Raw genomic sequence first — 17,555 nt, forward strand, 5'->3', positions numbered from 1 at the left:
GACTCTGCAATGTGGTGCCACCTTATTGATTGAGACTCCAGTATTCTAAACCTGGCATAATATCAAAGTGACAAATAAAAAGTTTAATATTCTGTTTATGAAAATAAGGATGTGCTGTAAAGAGTCTGAAGTTCAATGTTCAGGAAACTGTAATTGCCAAGTGAATACATAAAGCACTCAAATAACAAATATTATTTAGTCCCTTAAAAATAATTTACTTTATTACAAAGATAGTAATACAATTTTTAGAAAATACATACATGTATAAAGATTGAAATAAAAAAACACTCATAAATATCCAGATTTAAATGTCAGTGTATACCTTCCTGATCTTTTTCTATTATACTGTATATATCAATGTCTAACCTGCTTTTTTAACTATGTCATATACATTTTGCCATATCAGTACACTTTTTTTCTGTAACATTATTTTTTAGAGCATATCAAACCATAGTTTATTTCACCGATCCCCAATTAATTCATAATTAGAATATTTCGTGTTTTTCCAGCATAACAGTTCTAGAACATCTTTGATTATAACCTTTGTGTAAATTCCTTTAAGTACTGAGTCAAAGGAGACACACATCTTTTCAAGAATTCTGTATAAAATAAATACTAAACTAGACTCCAGGAAAGTGATATCAATTCACATTCCCAATAGCACTATCCCAATGGGGCTAATTTATCTCCTTTTTAATCTCGGGGTTATTTCCAGTTATAACATCATTTTTATCTCTTGATTCAACAATTGTACTTAGAAGAAGCTCTAAAAATCCCAAACTGAAGCTTCCTTTTAGACCCTCCCTATTAAAATCCATATGAAAGAACAGAATTCAAGAGCCATCAGCAAAATGGAGGAGTTAAAGTTACTGGCTTCTGTCCCCACCACATAATTTCAACTAAGCAAATACCCAGTGGCAAGATTATTGCCCTGATTATGCCAGAAATTGGGAGTGAAGCTGTGACAACTCACTGGACCACAGAGCCAAGAAAAACCATGATCAGAGGGTAAAGAGAATGGTTCTGTTTGATCATGACACCCCTCCCCCAAGCGCACATAGCACCTCACTTGGAGAATTTCTCTGGAATCACAATTTCTACAGTGGGGAAAAAGAGCAGGAGGTGGGTATTCACCTTCCCCACCATTCTGAGACTCTTCACAGGGGCACACTATGGTCCTTTCCCACTGGAAGCACTGCAGGTGCCAGCAGGGTTAGCCTACTAGGTGTAAATTAGAAACAAAGAATGGGGGTGGGGCTTACAGCAATCAGCAAACAAATCACAGAGCCAACTGTAGGGAACCTGGGCTTAGGGCACCATTTGGCACTACACGGGCTGTAGCACTCACGGGCTTAAAGACCAAAAAAGACAGTGTGCTTACAATTTCTGGACAGACCTACTGTACAAGGACAATCACAGACAAAGCCAGATTGCAAAGACTGTTTATAAATACCTATATATTCAATGCTCAGATATCAATGTATAACTACAAGGATGAAGAACAGTCAGGGAAACATGATGTCACCAAACAGACAAAGTGCCAGTGACTGACTCTAAAGAGGCAGAGATATATGATATTCCTGAGATAATTCAAAATAGCTGTCTGAAGGTATAAAACTCACTGGTAAAAATAACTCAGGAACTGATAACCAAATGATGATGATGATGAACAACCTAGAGGAATGGTTGAATTTGTTGCTCAAACTAGAGAAAAACACTGTCCTACTAAATGACACCATTTTAAATAAACTGATTGGTCATTACTGTCAAGCAATTGAAGTAATTTGTCCAGATACAAATAAAGATGAAGGTTTTGCTCAAATTCAAGTGAGATTTAAAAGCTGAATTAAAAGCTATTCAAGAGTCAGATGATGCATAAGCGGCTATAGCAAACTGCAGGACATTTGCTTTTGTGCATATATCTTCTGCACAATTTGAAATGTCTCAAGGTAATTTCATAAAAAGTAAACACCTTCTTCATAAAGCTATAAAATGTAGAGCAGTACCACTAGAAATGCTGCAAATTGCCATGCAGAATCGAAACCTCCAAGAAAGTAGCTGCTTTCAGAGAAGGAAAAGCGTTCATCAACATTGACAATATTAACTACCCAAGAATCATTCTCTAGTTCATTGGACATTTACAGAATAGGAACATGCTGTAATTAGGCAATTAGGCAACAGAAAGCAAAGGCATCCAAATTGGAAAGGAGGAAGTTAAACTGTCCCTGTTTACAGATGACATGATCATAAGTATAGAAAATCCTAAAGACTCCACCAAAAAAACTGTTCAAACTAAAAAACATTCAGTAAAGTTTCAGGATACAAAACCAACACACAAAAACTAGTATTATTTCCCTTTTTTGAGACAAGATCTCACTCTGTTGCCCAGGGTGAAGTGCAGTGTTGCAATCACAGCTCATTGCAGCCTTAGCCCCCTGGGCTCAATCAATCCTCCCACCTTAGCCTCCCAAGTAGTTGGGACCACCACATCTGGCTAACTTTTGTACTTTTTGTAGAGAAGGGGTTTTGCCATGTTGCCCAGGCTGGTCTCAAACTTGCAAGCTCAAGCAACTGTCACCTGTCTTGGCCTCCGGCCTCCCAGAGTGCTGGGATTACAGCCATAACACCAGTATCATTTCTATACATTAATGGTGAACTATCTGAAAAAGAAATCAAGAAAATCCCATTTACAATAGCTACAAATAGATACTATATATATATAAAAATAAACTTAACCATGGTGAAAAATCTCTAGGATGAAAACTATAAAACACTGATGAAAGAAACTGAAGACACAAATAAATGGGAAGTTATCCTGTGTTCATGGATTGAAAGAATTATTTCTTAAATGTTCATACTGTCCAAAACAATCTGCAGATTCAACGCAATTCCTATCAAGATACCAATGAAATTCTTCACAGCGATAGAAAAAAAATCCTAAAATTTGTATGTAACCACAAAAGACCTTGAATAGCCAAAGCAATCTTGAGCAAAAAGAACAAAGCCAGAGGCATCATAATACCTGACTTCAAAATATACCATAAAATTAAAGTTATAAAAACAGCATGGTACTGGTATAAAAATAGATAGACAGATCAGTGGAACAGAGAACCCAGGAATAAATCCACACATTTACAGCCAACTGATATTCAACAAAGGTGCCAATAACACACATTTATTGAAAAGAAAGGACAGTCTTTCAATAAACGATGCTGGGAAAACTGAAAATCCACATGCAGAAGAATGAAACTAAATCCTTATCTCCCACCAAATACACAAATCAACTCAAGATGAATTAAAGACATAGATGTAAGACCTGAAACTGAAACTGCTAGAGGAAACACAGGGGAAATGCTTCACTATATTTATACAGGCAAGAATTTTATGAACAAGACTTCAAAAGCACAGGCAACAAATGCAAACAATGGTCAAATCAAACTACATCAAATTAAAAGGCTTCTGCACAGCAAAGACAGAGTGAAGAGACAATCTATAGAATGGGAGAAAACATTATATTTGCAAACTATACATCTGACAAAGATTCAATATCTAAAATGTAAAAGGAACTCAAACAACTTAATAGTAAGAAAACAAATAAGCTTATTTAAAAATGGGCAAAAGACCTGAATAGACCTCTCAAAAGAAGACAAGCAAATGGCCAACGGGTATATGAAAAAATGTTCATCATGAAAATGAAAATCAAAACTACAATGAGACATCACCTCAGTCACCTCATACCAGTTAAAATGGTCATTACCAAAAAGATAAAAGATTAGCTTTGTTTGGGCCTTTCTTGGGGGGGGAAAAAAAAAGACAGAAGGTAAGTGTTGGCAAGGATGTGGAGAAAAGGAAGCTTTTGTATGCTGTTGAAGGAAATGTAAATTAGTATCCCCATTAAGGCAAACAGTATGGAGGTTCTTCAAAATATTAAAAATAGAACTACCATATGATCCAGCAATCCCACTACTGGGTATGCACCCAGAGGAAATGAAATCAGTATATCAAAAAGACATCTTGCACTCCCATATTCACGCCATTATTCACTACAGCCAAGATATGGAAACAATCTAAGTGGCCATCAACAGATGAATGGATAAACAAAATGGACATATACACAATGGAGTACTATTCAGTGATAAAAAAGAACAAAATCTGGTCATTTGCAACCACATGGTTGAACCCCTGGAGAACATTATATTAAGTGAAATAAGCCAGGCACAGACAATGCATGATCTCACTTATATTTAGAATCTAAAAAAGCAAATCTCGTAGAAGGAGAGTAGAATGGTAGTTACCAGATGCTTAGGTGTTTGGGGGCAGCGGGTAAGGGAGACCCTGGTCAAGGATATATAATTACAGTTGGATAAAAAGAAATGCTGGGTGTGGTGGCTCATGCCTGTGGTCCTAGCACTTTGGGAGGCTGAGGCAGGCAGACTGCTTGAGCCCAAGAGTTTGAGACCAGCCTGGGCAATGTGGCAAAACCTCATCTCTACAAAAAATACAAAAATTAGTCGGGCGCAGTGGCACACACCTGTGGTTCCAGCTACTTGGGAGGGTGAGGCAGGAGGACTGCTTAAGCCCAGGAGTTTGAGACTGCATTGAGCCGTGATTGTACCACTACACTCCAGCCTGGGGGACAGAGCTAGACCCTGTCTCCCCCAAGAAAAAAAAAAGAGCTAAAAACCAGAATAGGCAAATATACAGAGACAGATATTAGACAAGTAATTGCCTGGGGCCAGGAGGCATATGCTGGGGCAGAGCAGAACAAGGGAAGAGAGAAAAATGAAAAATGATTACTTATGGTTAAGAAATTTCTTTATTGGGTGATGAAAATGTTCTAAAATTGATAGTGGTGATGGTTGTACAACTCTGAGAACATACTAAAAACCACTAGACAATCTATTTTAAATGGGTGAATTGTGTGATATGTGAATTACATCTCAATACAGCTGTTTTAAAAAGTACTGAATTGTTACCTCTTCAAAATGATGGATGCTTTGCTAAATTGGCAACATACACTAAGAACATGAATGTCATTAAACACCCTTGCCTAGTGGCTGGACCAGAAGTCCAGCCCCAGGACTACTGTTGAGGCCACATTCTAGGTCCCCAAAAGTGGGCTCCTTCACACCAGGCACAGTCCCTCACTGTAAACTCAGCCTACAGAACTGACGGCTAAGCAGTTCCCTGCTGGGCCAAGGAAGCGCTGGAGGACAACAGGGCCACTAGGACGCTAGCCAGGAGCAACTGGAATGTGAAATTCTTAAGTGTCTCCAACATGGCACAGAATGACCTCAAAACTCAGCTGATAAAATTCTTGGATAAAAAGAATTGCTTGCTGTGGTGGCTTACGGCTATGATCCTAGCACTTTGGGAGGCTGAGGCGGGCAGACTGCTTGAGCCCAGGAGTCCTGGGCAACATGGCAAAACCTCCTCTCTACAAAACAATATAAAAATTAGTCAGGCACAGTGGAACACACCTGTGGTTCCAGCTACTTGGGAGGGTGAGGCAGGAGGACTGCTTAAGCCCAGGAGTTTGAGACTGCAGTGAGCCGTGACTGTACTACTGCACTCCAGCCTGGCAGACAGAGCCAGATCCTGTCTCCCCCAGGAAAAAAAAAAAAAAAACAGCTAAAAACCAGAATAGGCAAATATATAGAGACAGATATTAGACAAGTAATTGCCTAGGGCTAGGAGGTATATGCTGGGGGAGAGCAGAACAAGGGAGGAGAGAAAAGATGTGCCTACCTGCCTACCAAAAGGACATGGGGCCCTCAGCCCAGGGCAGGCAAGGCATGGGACTGCCTTATTTTACCCTGGCATTTAGGACAGTACTCCACAAACCACAAATTCTTATAAATCACAGGCCAGTAAAAGTATGTCTCAAAATCCAGAAAGCTATTTAAAAGCAGGTCTCAACACTTTGAGATGTTAGTCTTGAAATAAGTTAATTTTTCAAATTATATTCATTCCTCTAAATGGATTAAATTGCTATTTCTTGACCCGGCAAAATTTTACCTTGGGAGATCATTCAATAAAGCAGCACCGTGCCCTTCTCTAAGTCTGTGGTTTTGTACGGGCTCCTGCCATCATTTTTCACAGCTCTTTGAGGAGCAAAGAGGTGGAGGACTTGGTAGACACTAAGTAGCAAGTTGTGATAAGAATCAGAAACGGACACCAACTTCTTGAATCTCCACTAAGGTTTCTTTAGCCACATTGTACACAAAGATAAAATCTTAAGCCATTCATTAAAATCTTCAAAATTATGTGCATTTGATAATAAATATCATATAGAGCAAATGGTTAAGTCACTAATACCATTCTCTTTAACAATTTCAGTTTTATAAAACTACTTTCAGATATTGTCTCATTTTGTATCATGATTTTTAAGTTTTCTCACTACAGCTGGAATTAATTTTGTTACAACGAGGAGAAAGGGTTTAAAAATTAAAATGGTGTCTTCTAATTTTAAAATGTTAATTTAACAAAATATTCCACCTTATTTAAACATTATTAAAAATAGGCCAGGTATGGTGGCTCACGCCTGTAATCCCAGCACTTTTGAGAGGCCAAGGCAGGTGGATCATGAAGTCAAGAGATCGAGACCATCCTGGCCGACACAGTGAAACGCCATCTCTACTAAAAATACAAAATTAGCTGGGCGTGGTGGCACGCGCCTGTAGTACTCGGGAGGCTGAGGCAGGAGAATCGCTTGAACTTGGGAGTTGGAGGTTGCAGTGAGCCAAGATCGTGACACTGGCACTCCGGCCTGGCGACAGAGCGAGACTCCGTCTCAAAAAAAAAAAAAACCGAAACAAGCAAACAAACAAAAAACCATTATTAAACATCATAAGAACCATTCAAATACACTGGTTTTACCAAAAAACATTTAAAAGCCAAAATATAAATTTTCATGTTAGCTAGTCTTCCATTTCTTCATCTTGTCCTAAGCAACTTAGGCCTCAGTTTTGTAATGTGACATTAAGATAACGTTTATGGATGGGTGTGATGGCTAATGCCTGTAATCCCAGCACTTTGGGAGGCCCCGGTGGGCGGGTGGCTTGAGCCCAGGAGTTCAAGACCAGCCTAGGCAACACAGTGAGACTCTGTCTCTATGAAAAATTAAAAACTAGCTGGATGTGGTGGCGCACACCAGTAGTCCCAAGTAGTCAGGAGGCTGAGGTGGGAGGATGCCTTGAGCCAAGGAGGTCAAGGCGGTGAGCCATGATTGTTGCACTTCACTCCAGTCTCGTGACAGAGTGAGACCTTGTCTCAAACAAAACAAAACAATAAAAGATATTGTTGATCATGTCCACCTCCACAGGACAGTGAGATAGAATTACAATAGGAAATATGATAGGTATGTTTCAGGGAGAATGAGCACATCTACCAGTACTGAATCAGCTTTGATGTTCAGAAACATCAAAGAAATATGGTCTCATCACTTAACGCAGATGATACCTTAGAAGTTTCGTTTGTTTCTACTCTAAATAGAAGGGTCTTCTTTCCAGAACGACAGATCCGATGCACTGCGGAAGAAAGAAATATAAGGAATTACAACCTAAACCCAAAACTGACCCCAGGAAGAAACTAATTGGAATGGCAGAAGGAGCTCCCAGCGAAGAGCTGTGTTGGCTGGGCCAGCTCTCCATGCATCAAGAGGGGAGTGGACTCAGGTGGGCTTGAGTCCTCAGCAAGAGAGAGAAAGAGACCCCAAATGCTGCAGCTGTGACAACCCACAGCGCTCTGAGTAACCAAGGCAGTGGCGGCGGGGTGACAGAGGCTATACTTTCTGTCACTGGGCTCCAAGGGGCAGGAGCAAGCAGGGTGAACACACTGAAATGCAAGACTGACTGTGCGCTACAGGCCGTGCTGAGCTAGAGCCTCTGCCTGGAGGGAAAGTACCCAGCTCCCAGGCAACAGCTGCATGAATTCTGGCTACTACACCAAGTCTAAATACATGGGGATTTTCACAACGTCAATGAGAAATTGTTCTTTAAAGTCTGAATAAATAAATTCTAGCTTTTCTTTTCAATGTCTTAAAAACAAAACAAAACAGACATGAGCAACATGAAGTGATATGTTTATCCAACTGTGTGCCATTAAGTCAACTTTTAGTTAAAATGTTAGAGAGGGACAAATAAGTACAGTGTGTCGATGTGCGGTGCTGTGAGGACACAGACCAGTGATCAGAACACAACGCCTACGGCCTCTCCCATCCTGACAAAGTCTCTGCATGCCAACTCCAGCAACAGGGTGCTAGGACAGCGCGGGGATGAAATATTGAAGGGAGACATCTTCGTGAAGCAGATCAAAATGCACCATCTTGTTATTCACAATATCTGGGAAGAGAAAAGCCATGATTTTAAAGACCTAGTGCAGCACACACATTTTGGTATCTACTTTTTCAGAACAGCCTTCCTAGCCTGTGCCTCCTGTTTTAGGCATCTGTCTTCCCCGAGGCAGCTGTGGAGACCACAGTCTCTCACTCTCACTGTCACAGCTGAGGCTGCATCACTGGCATTTAGGACAGTACTCCACAGACCACAAGTTCTTATAAATCACAGCCAGTAAAAGTATGTCTCAAAATCCAGAAAGCTATTTAAAAGCAGGTCTCAACACTTTGAGATATTAGTCTTGAAATAAGTTAATTTTTCAAATTATATTCATTCCTCTAAATGGATTAAATTGCTATTTCTTGACCTGGCAAAATTTTACCTTGGTAGATCATTCAATAAAGCAGCACATCTACCAGTACTGAATCAGCTTTGATGTTCAACACTGGCGGCTTCCTGCGGCGAGGAAAGGAAGAGTGAAGCGGCCCAAGCCCTTGGCAAAACACCCAGCAGGCTGGCTTTCTGGCAAACCACATTCACCTACATCAGCATCCTTCTGCGGGGAAGAGCAGCTCCTCACCAGTGAGTGGAGGAACTGTGCTGACAAGAGCCGAGAGCCAGGATCCCCCAACACCTGGGACAGACTGTGTCACACACTGCTGCATGGGATGGACGCCTGCATCTCAACGGTCCTGCCAATCCCGTGAGGGCCATGGGTGATGGCTAAAATCTAAGGCATCAGGCATGCAACCAAGCAGGGAAGTAAAGACAACATGAGGGTGGGCAGGAGCACACAGTGTGACAACCACCCAGAGCTCGGGGAGCTGCAGCACAGCAGCCGAGGAAAGCTCTCCAGCAGATGTGAGTGAGTGACAAGAAACCATATGTGAGCAGGCTGCAGAGAGGCCAACCCCAGGAGATGGGAGGTCAGGAAAAGGACCGGAAAGGACAAGCAGCAAGACAAGCATTCTTTAAGAGAGGTGGTGCAAGGGCACAGGAGAGGCAGAGACTGAGGGTGGCAGGACCTAGCTAGAGGAAGGGACAACTGATCCAACACCTGAAGGAGACTGACAGAAACAGAAAAGGGGCTTTGGGAAGTTAAGAAGGTATGAGAAGTTCAACCTAGGGTTTTTTTTTTTTTTTAATTTTTGCTACATCACAATTTGCTGGTCCTCCTTTCTCTGCTACACGTGGGGGACACCAAAGTGAATGTTGAGAAGACACATGGCTTAGTCAACCACCTTTGATAAGAACTCTTCTGTGTTCCTCATCAGCCTTAGATTCAGAAGGTCCCCAAAATACCAAGTTCAAAGACTGATGTTGTGCAGCGCAGGGACCCCCCAACCCCTGTGTTTCCATACTCTACATAGACGAGGAGTATTTCACCCTCTTACCATTCACACTGTGCTTGTCAGGACCAAGGGTCTGGGCATTGTACAGGAGCTTGGGAGAAGTGCAGCCATGAGGCCCAGCCCAAACTATGAACAAGGAGTCCCTTTACACGACCTCCAGGTGATCTCCATGCACATCAAGGTTCTGAGAAGCACCTTTAAGGACCTGGCACTGCCACACAGCTCCCACTATGCTCGGCCTTAGAAATATGACACCGTTCATGTCAAAGTTCCTTAAAAAGCAGCACGCGTACCTCACTCCAAAACTCCTCATGATCTGGCCTCATCTAGCTTCTCCATCTCTACCCTCAGAGCTGCTTCTCTGGCGGTATCTCCTTCTGTGCCCATCACTCCAACTGATGCCTTCCCCAATTCCCTAACACCCATCGCTCCTCCCATGGTCTCTTCTGATTCTCTTCATGTCTCTCATTCAAAAGGGCTGGTCCTTGACATTGCCACCTAGAATGTTCTGCTCCTTCTCTACAGCACACTGCAGATCCGAAGGGGATGAGGTGCAGTGTTGGCCCAACCTCCCTCTCAGCTCAGCCTGGGGGCTATTCTACAAAACATGGAACTTCAAATCCAGGCTGCAGTCGCTGTGATTTCAGTAGAAGGTGACAAAAATGCCTTGAAAAGCTCTTGGCAGGTAATGACCTTCTCATGTGTGGTCAGCAGATGAATAGCGCTGGAGCAGGTGTGTGACCTCACAACACGGGGCCCAGCCAGAATCAAGAGGCAACTGTTAACCAGCAGCCAAGGGATAGATATGGGGCAGCGAGTGCAGGCCAGCGTAGCCACAGAAAGGAAACAAGGCATCACAAGGGAAAACTTAAATCCAAGCCAAACCGTGTCTGGCACTCTGAGTAGGTCAAATTAGATGGCCATGGAGAAGGTGGGATGATCTGCACCCATCCTCCCGAGGGCGTCGCCAGGTGTGCTGTCCAGCTGAGGCAGCACACAACCCACCTACCAACCAGTGTGGCTGCAGGTTTCAGGCGCTAACAGAGTGCCCAGGGGTTCTTTCTCTGCTGCCACCTTAGGTACTTCTAAATCTAGGAAAATTTAAAAAACCCGACTGTCCTAGGAAGCTAAAGTCCACATAATTGAGCTTTTTTTCTTTTTGGACGTATGAGACTATATGCAATCTGTTAGATTAGAGTTGACTGAAGCATTTAGAATATGAAAGATTATGAAAAACAAAACAGAGAAGCACACTCACTGCATAAGGCCTTTGTGGGATTTACTTGTTGTCCAGCAAGAAACTGTAGGAGCTTCCTAATATCTATGTTCACTTCAGCCATGTGTTCCACATTCCTGTCTTGATGGGTGCTTTCAGAGGCTAAAATGATAGGAATGCGTTTAAATACAACATCTTCGCACGTAACAGGAAACCTGGAGACACTTGCATTTTACTTGAATAAGTGATTCACTTTAGCACTGGTTTTAGCATCCTGGAGAAATACTGCAACTTGTAAATGTTGTCATTCATTAAGCATTAGGTCCTAACTATTTAAAATACTATGATAATTTCCAGGGCATCTTTATTTACAGGGGACTTGAAATATAACTCAATCCCCCTCTTTAGGTCAAAGAAAATTGTATTTATTTGTACTCACTATGTATTTTAAGAGTGAAAATACATACATTAACTAATGCAAGGCCTGTCATTCTCAGGTGCAATTAAAAAAAAATCCTTTCAACTTCTGAGAAAGTACCAAAGATAAGTCCCACCTTATGTTTATTAAAAGAAACAAAATGAGTGACATCAGAATGAATCACTTTACACAATATTATCAAAGGTATAACCACATGGATTTCGCTCTGCTGGAATAGGATGCTCTTAACTAGAAAGTAAACATTCCTTCTAACTCTATGCTAAAATCTGTGTTTATATTCAAGCAAACTTGTAGTAACTTAATTCTAAACGTGACCTGGGCCGATTTTATTGGTTATGGAACACCTATGTATCATAAAATGATTTTCTCATCATCCCCAGGTGTTTCTCCCCTGGTCCTTTGCCTGCTTTCCTGCTGAGGCAGCTCCTGCTACTGTGCAGCTGCCCACTTTCCAGCCATGATTCTAACCCCCTCTTGGCTTATGACTCACCAGACTGTCCAACCGTCCCCTCTTTCCCCACTTGCTGCACTGACTCTATCGTCCCTTATTACCTTGTATGAGATGAGAAATGTGATCAAGTGAAACAGTTTTGCATCTGCTACACTAATTTCTTACATATGGAGGTAACTAAAGGAGGAGAATATAAGAACAAATGTATCTACCTTTCTGAATCCATTCCAGGTGAGAAATGGAAATCTTTAGGAGTAGAATAGGAATTGAAGAGCTGGAAGGGATCTTGGAGGTTATTTAACTTGATGCAAATTCTACAGAGTATGGAGACCCTGCACAGATCCGTCAGCTACTTGGTGGCACAGCTTCTCCCCCTGGTGGCTAACTGCTCCACTACACCACAGAGTTACGTAGTCCAATCTCAATTCCTTTGTTCTTTACCCAAGCATGAAACAAAGTCAACTGAATTTTAACCTTTTTACATTAAGAGACCTCAATAGGTAGGTTATCTGACACAGTTAACTTATCAAAAGCAAAATATAACCCACTAGAACACTTACCTAAAGGAGGATTTCCAAGATCTTTAAAATGAGTTGTAACACATACTAATTCAGTTTCTATTTTCAAATTCAATTCTCCATCTAGGTTTGCTTCAATAACCTGCAAATTGAGTATTTTACATAGTCTTAGAAAAGGAAGACAAAAGGAAAAAAACTCCATGGGCAGCAGCTTTCACACAACCAGATGACAAAGTACCCTACAAAACCTCAAAACACCTCAGAGTGCCCTGAGACCCCCGTGCTATCAGCGAAAGAGAGAAGATAAGGCCCAAGAGCCAAGAACTCAGAATACTCCCAAAAATCCCAAAGGGGCAGTCCCCCTGCCTGCCTCCTAGAATGGAGAACACAGTAAAGATGTGAAAACAGGTAGAACTCAGAGAGGACTTGCCAGGACTCTAGGGAGGGCTGGGTGGAGCTGATGAGAACTCCCTCACAGCAGGAGAGAGTCCTGCACTGAGAAGGAGCCACCGGAAGTAACAGCCTCAACTGAGCAGAATGGGCACCTTGGGCAAAAGAAAAAAAAAAGGGAATGAAGCTTTAAATGAAGGAAAAAGAGGGACAGATCTCAGAAAGTCCTGGGGATGTGGTGAGGATGCATGTTTTAATATTTTGTGGTTACAAAGAATAGAGAATACTAGAGTCATTAAGTTAGAAAATTATTTTGGTCCACTTTCACTCCTACAATGAAACTTCCTCCTAAAATAACCAGAAAAACCACCTACAACAGCAACAACAAAAGGATTGTGGTTGACTTCCATATAATAATATTCTGAAAAAAGAAAAACAGAAATCATAATGTCCAAATAGCACACTCAGAAACTAAAGGCACTCTGCAAACCAGATGCAGACTGTAGCCTATTATTTCAAGACCAACTAAAAGAAATGAACAATAATAAAAGCTATGACAAAACAACATAAATCAGAATTAGGGAAGCTCAGACATGAGATGACCGGACAGCATGCAGATATGAAAACACAGCTGACAGCACAGGAAGTAATTAGAAACATAAGGAAAAATTTCAGAAACAGAAACTAGTTTAGAAGGAAGAAGACTAGAGTAAATAGGTGCCACAGAGAGAATAGTAAGAGAAACTGGGATGGAAAGGAGAAAAATAAAATTTACCAAACAGAAACAAAGAGATGAACAGGATCTGACAGAAAATAATAAAGATGGCAGAGAAGACCCAAGCCCTCTGAGTCCCAGAAGAAAAAGAAAGCACTGGAAAATAAATGCTATCAACTACAGCTCAAAACTTTCCTGAAGTGAATGAAGAGTTGGGCCCACTTACTGAAAGGACACACCACACACCTGGGAAAATTGACCCTGGATGGTCAAGACAGTTGGATTTAAAGAAAATGGGAAAAATCCCCCGAGTATTTAGTCCCCACCTTCAAATGAAAAAATCCAAGCTGTGAAACAAAATCAGAATGCAATCAGACTTTTTGATGGCAATAATATCCACCAGCAGACAACGCAGTGCAGTGAGCCAAACTGACATTCTAAACACACAATAACCAATGGAATCCTATTCCTGTGAGTCCTTGCTGAGTGATATGCTAGAGAATAAGCTTTTGAAAACCAAAAAATCGGGCCGAGACGGGCGGATCACGAGGTCAGGAGATCGAGACCATCCTGGCTAACACGGTGAAACCCCGTCTCTCCTAAAACTAGCCGGGCGAGATGGCGGGCGCCTGTAGTCCCAGCTACCTGGGAGGCTGAGGCAGGAGAATGGCGTAAACCTGGGAGGCGGAGCTTGCAGTGAGCTGAGATCCAGCCACAGCACTCCAGCCTGGGTGACACAGCGAGACTCCGTCTCAAAAAAAAAAAAAGAAAACCAAAAAATCATTGGAGAACTTACAGCATAAACAGTGTGAGCCTTATTTTGACCTTTGGAACCAAAACTAAACAACGGGAGTGAAGAGGACAGAATAACATGTAGTAATAAAATTTTATGCTCTGATGATGTAGACACAATATAACCATTACAAAACAGGAAGGAGGAAAATGAGAAAAGAATGTGGAAATCAGTATCTTATTTTTATAAAATATAATAAACCATTTGTCATAAATACACATTTAATATGACTATAAGGCCTTTAGAATTTCATGAGAACATAGCCATTTATTTAGAAAATAAACTCACATGTTGGAAAATGAAATTTCCAAATCCAGAAGGGTCTGGGGCTGCTGTTGGGTTACCAGGACTGAGGATGGCTGAGCTGAACTCCACATGCCCAGGCTACCAGACTTCTGCCTCTCCCTCACATACCATCGGGCGCCCCTCTTCTACTCCTGCTCTTGCTGCCTTAGGACTGTCTCCACAGGTCACAGGGGGCTCCTTTCCTTTGAAGCTCCTCTCTACCCACCCCAACCACCAATCAGTTCTTTTAATTGGATGGAACCTAGAAATGAAGCATATGCCACAGTGTGGTTTGAGGTTTTGCTAACCTATCCTGGTCCACTCCCGCACCTACAATGAAACTTCCTCCTAAAAGAACCAGTACATACTATTTCTCTTTTTGACGTTGATATCTGCCCAATGTTAAAGCCTAGGAGGTCTCTGGAAAGCCCGTGTGTAGTCTGCCAGACAGCATTTTGTCATCTTGTACTATAAAAGTGTCATCTAGCAACTAGTCTTATTTAGGGCCATTCCATCCTCACAGTGCCACAGCAAGAAAAGAAAGAAGGCATCCTGTCTGTACAGTTCTGTATCAGTGTCCATGTTTACTGAATACAATTTAGTGTTCCTTGTTCCTGTTCCTTAAAATTGGTGAACTCTGAATAGTTTTCATTCCAAAAACAAAGTTTTTCTAACTTGGGTGAGCTCTTATTTCTGAGTTTTTCACATTAATAGAAAAATAGTGCCCCAGACTTAACTTGTTGTATAATCTACTTTGAATGAGAAATACTCACTTTCAACCCTTTTCCTTCATTAATCCAAAAAACAGATTGTTATATTTCCTAACCCACTTTCCTACAATCTGGAACAATAGGTGACTGAAATAAAATATATAAAACAATCTTTGTGAATATGCTGGACTGCTTACTGGGGCTCTGTAAGGTTAACACATGACTTATGCTCATTTGTTCCAAACAACCACACACCCAAGATCTGTAAATTCCCATTGTTTTGAAAAACAATGGTTTTAGATATAAATAAATAAATAAATATTCAAAAATGCAACTTGCAATGGTCCTAGATGCACTTCAGGCTTAAATGTTCTCTTGCATTTTCTTTGAATTCCTAAAAGTCTCAGTAACAGAACATTAGATTCTAACTCCCTCCTGAATGTTAACACCTGGTGCCTAGCACATGGTGGCCTTGAGTCAATACTTATTGAAGAAATTAACAAACAACTAATTCTCTGAACGCTGGTCACTCATGTCTATTTTATGATTCGGTTATTTGGAAATATGATGCACATCAACACACTTGATTTCTTAAGTATCAGGGTAAGATCTTTTCAATGATTTCCTTAAAATAGTCACCTATTGTTTACTGAATGCTGACTATACTGGGTACCTAATAAAAATTATCTCTAAATTTATAAAAAGTGACGAATCTCCTGTCATAGCTGCACTGTTATCCCTATTTGGGGTAGTACCCAGCACTAGGGCGCTCACTGCACAGCACAGCCTGGAGCTGAACCCAGGTGTGTGGCTCCAAAGACTCCCCTCTTCCACATCATGACTCTAAACATAGACTCTCTGGTTTCCATCATTAAGGTGATCCTGCAAAGCTGTTTCTCAGATAACATTTGAAGTACAATATAGTATGGCACTGATATGGTTTGTTTTGGCTCAGTATTCCCACCCAAATCTCATCTTGAATTGTAATCCCCAAGTGCTGATGAAGGGGCCTGGTGGTAGGTGACTGGATCACGGGGGCAGCTTCTCTCATGCTGTTCTCATGATAGTGAGGGAGTTCTTATGAGATCTGATGGTTTTAAAAATGACAATTTTTCCTGTGCTCTTCTCTCTTCAGCTGCCATGTAAGACGTGCCTTGCTTCCCCTTTGCCTTCTGTCATGATTGTAAATTTCCTGAGGCCTCCTCAGCTAGAGAGAACTGTGAGTCAATTAAACCTCTTTTGTTTATAAATTCCCTGGTCTCAGGTAGTATCTTTATAGCAGTGTAAAAACGGAGTGATACAGCCACAAATCACAAAGTACTGTTACGTGATGTGGTCTGAAGGTAGGCAGCATTGACATCCTCCAGGAGCTGGTCAGCAATAGAGCCTCAGGCTCCAGCTCAGACCTCCCAAATCAGAACCTTCACTTTAACCAGATCCCAGGGGATTCACAAACATGGTAGAACTTAGAAGCAATGTCTTAGAACATGATGTTGATTCCCTCCAGTTCTTGCTTATTTTTCTGTTCCTGCATGAGTCACATACACAACCCACCCCATCAGTCACACTTCACATTTAATGAAAGGAAGTGACTGGGCATCTCTAATGGGAAGGTGGACATTTTTAGTGTCTTGAGTTTACCATTTTCCTTAATTCTACTGCCTGTAATATTCAGACACAGAATTCTGGATACCCAGGAAGACATCATTATGTACTCTGCTACAGTAACTTGATTATGTACTTTGCTACAGTAACTTGATAACTTTCCATTTAGTAATTCCAGATTGTAGTAGCCACTCCACAAAATGTCTGTTTTTTAAACTCCAAAAAAGAGAAAACAAAACACCTCTGATGATTCTAAGCTACCCTTCTACCTCTCTACTTTGCTAAATCATTTTCATTGAACAGAAAGAACAAACAAATGTCATCCTTCAATTAACCACCCTGTCTTTTCTCTCCTGGGCCTCTTTGAATTTCTCTGGAAGTCCCCAGGGTATCCCTAGATGAAGCCAGCCTGACAACTGGATCAACATCACTGCAGTCACAGGTGACACCAATGTCGGCACAGTGCACACTGCTTCATGGAAAACAGACTTTAAATTAAAATGAGCTCTATATAGAATTTATGAAAGAAAAGCCTTGAGTTAGGTCCAATGACAGCAATGCTCTTAGTGAGGAGAAATCTAGGAAAAAACAGCCCAATGTACATTTTCTAGGCTTCAAAATACTTTTGTGATTTCAAAGACCTCTTGAAGCTAAATTTTAACACTAAAAATTTAACACTAAATTTTAACACTAAAAATTTAACACTAAATTTTAACACTAAAAATTTAACACTAAATTTTAACAC

General features: G+C 41.2%; 1 protein-coding gene across 3 annotated transcripts in view; it reads right to left on the reverse strand.

Annotated features, from left to right (window-relative positions):
• Positions 1 to 6,185: 6,185 nt before the first annotated feature.
• The window catches only part of HUS1 (HUS1 checkpoint homolog (S. pombe)), a 17,125-nt gene continuing 5,755 nt past the window's right edge, over positions 6,186 to 17,555 (reverse strand). Inside the window, exons 6-9 of one of the 3 annotated variants that reach the window (XR_001002263.1) lie at positions 12,355 to 12,454; positions 10,947 to 11,066; positions 8,204 to 8,342; positions 6,186 to 7,529 (exon numbers count right to left, since the gene is read on the reverse strand). Coding sequence is in view for 2 of the 3 variants with exons in the window: in XM_011946798.1 (XP_011802188.1) it covers positions 8,260 to 8,342; positions 10,947 to 11,066; positions 12,355 to 12,454 (303 nt within the window). In the remaining variant the exon portion in view is untranslated. Of the gene's footprint in view, positions 8,343 to 10,946; positions 11,067 to 12,354; positions 12,455 to 17,555 lie in introns of all 3 variants that reach the window. The other 2 variants (XM_011946798.1, XM_011946799.1) reach the window with 2 other exon arrangements.

The sequence above is a fragment of the Colobus angolensis genome, unplaced genomic scaffold (genome assembly GCF_000951035.1).
Source record: "Colobus angolensis palliatus isolate OR3802 unplaced genomic scaffold, Cang.pa_1.0 Scaffold253, whole genome shotgun sequence".
Lineage (NCBI taxonomy): Eukaryota > Metazoa > Chordata > Mammalia > Primates > Cercopithecidae > Colobus > Colobus angolensis.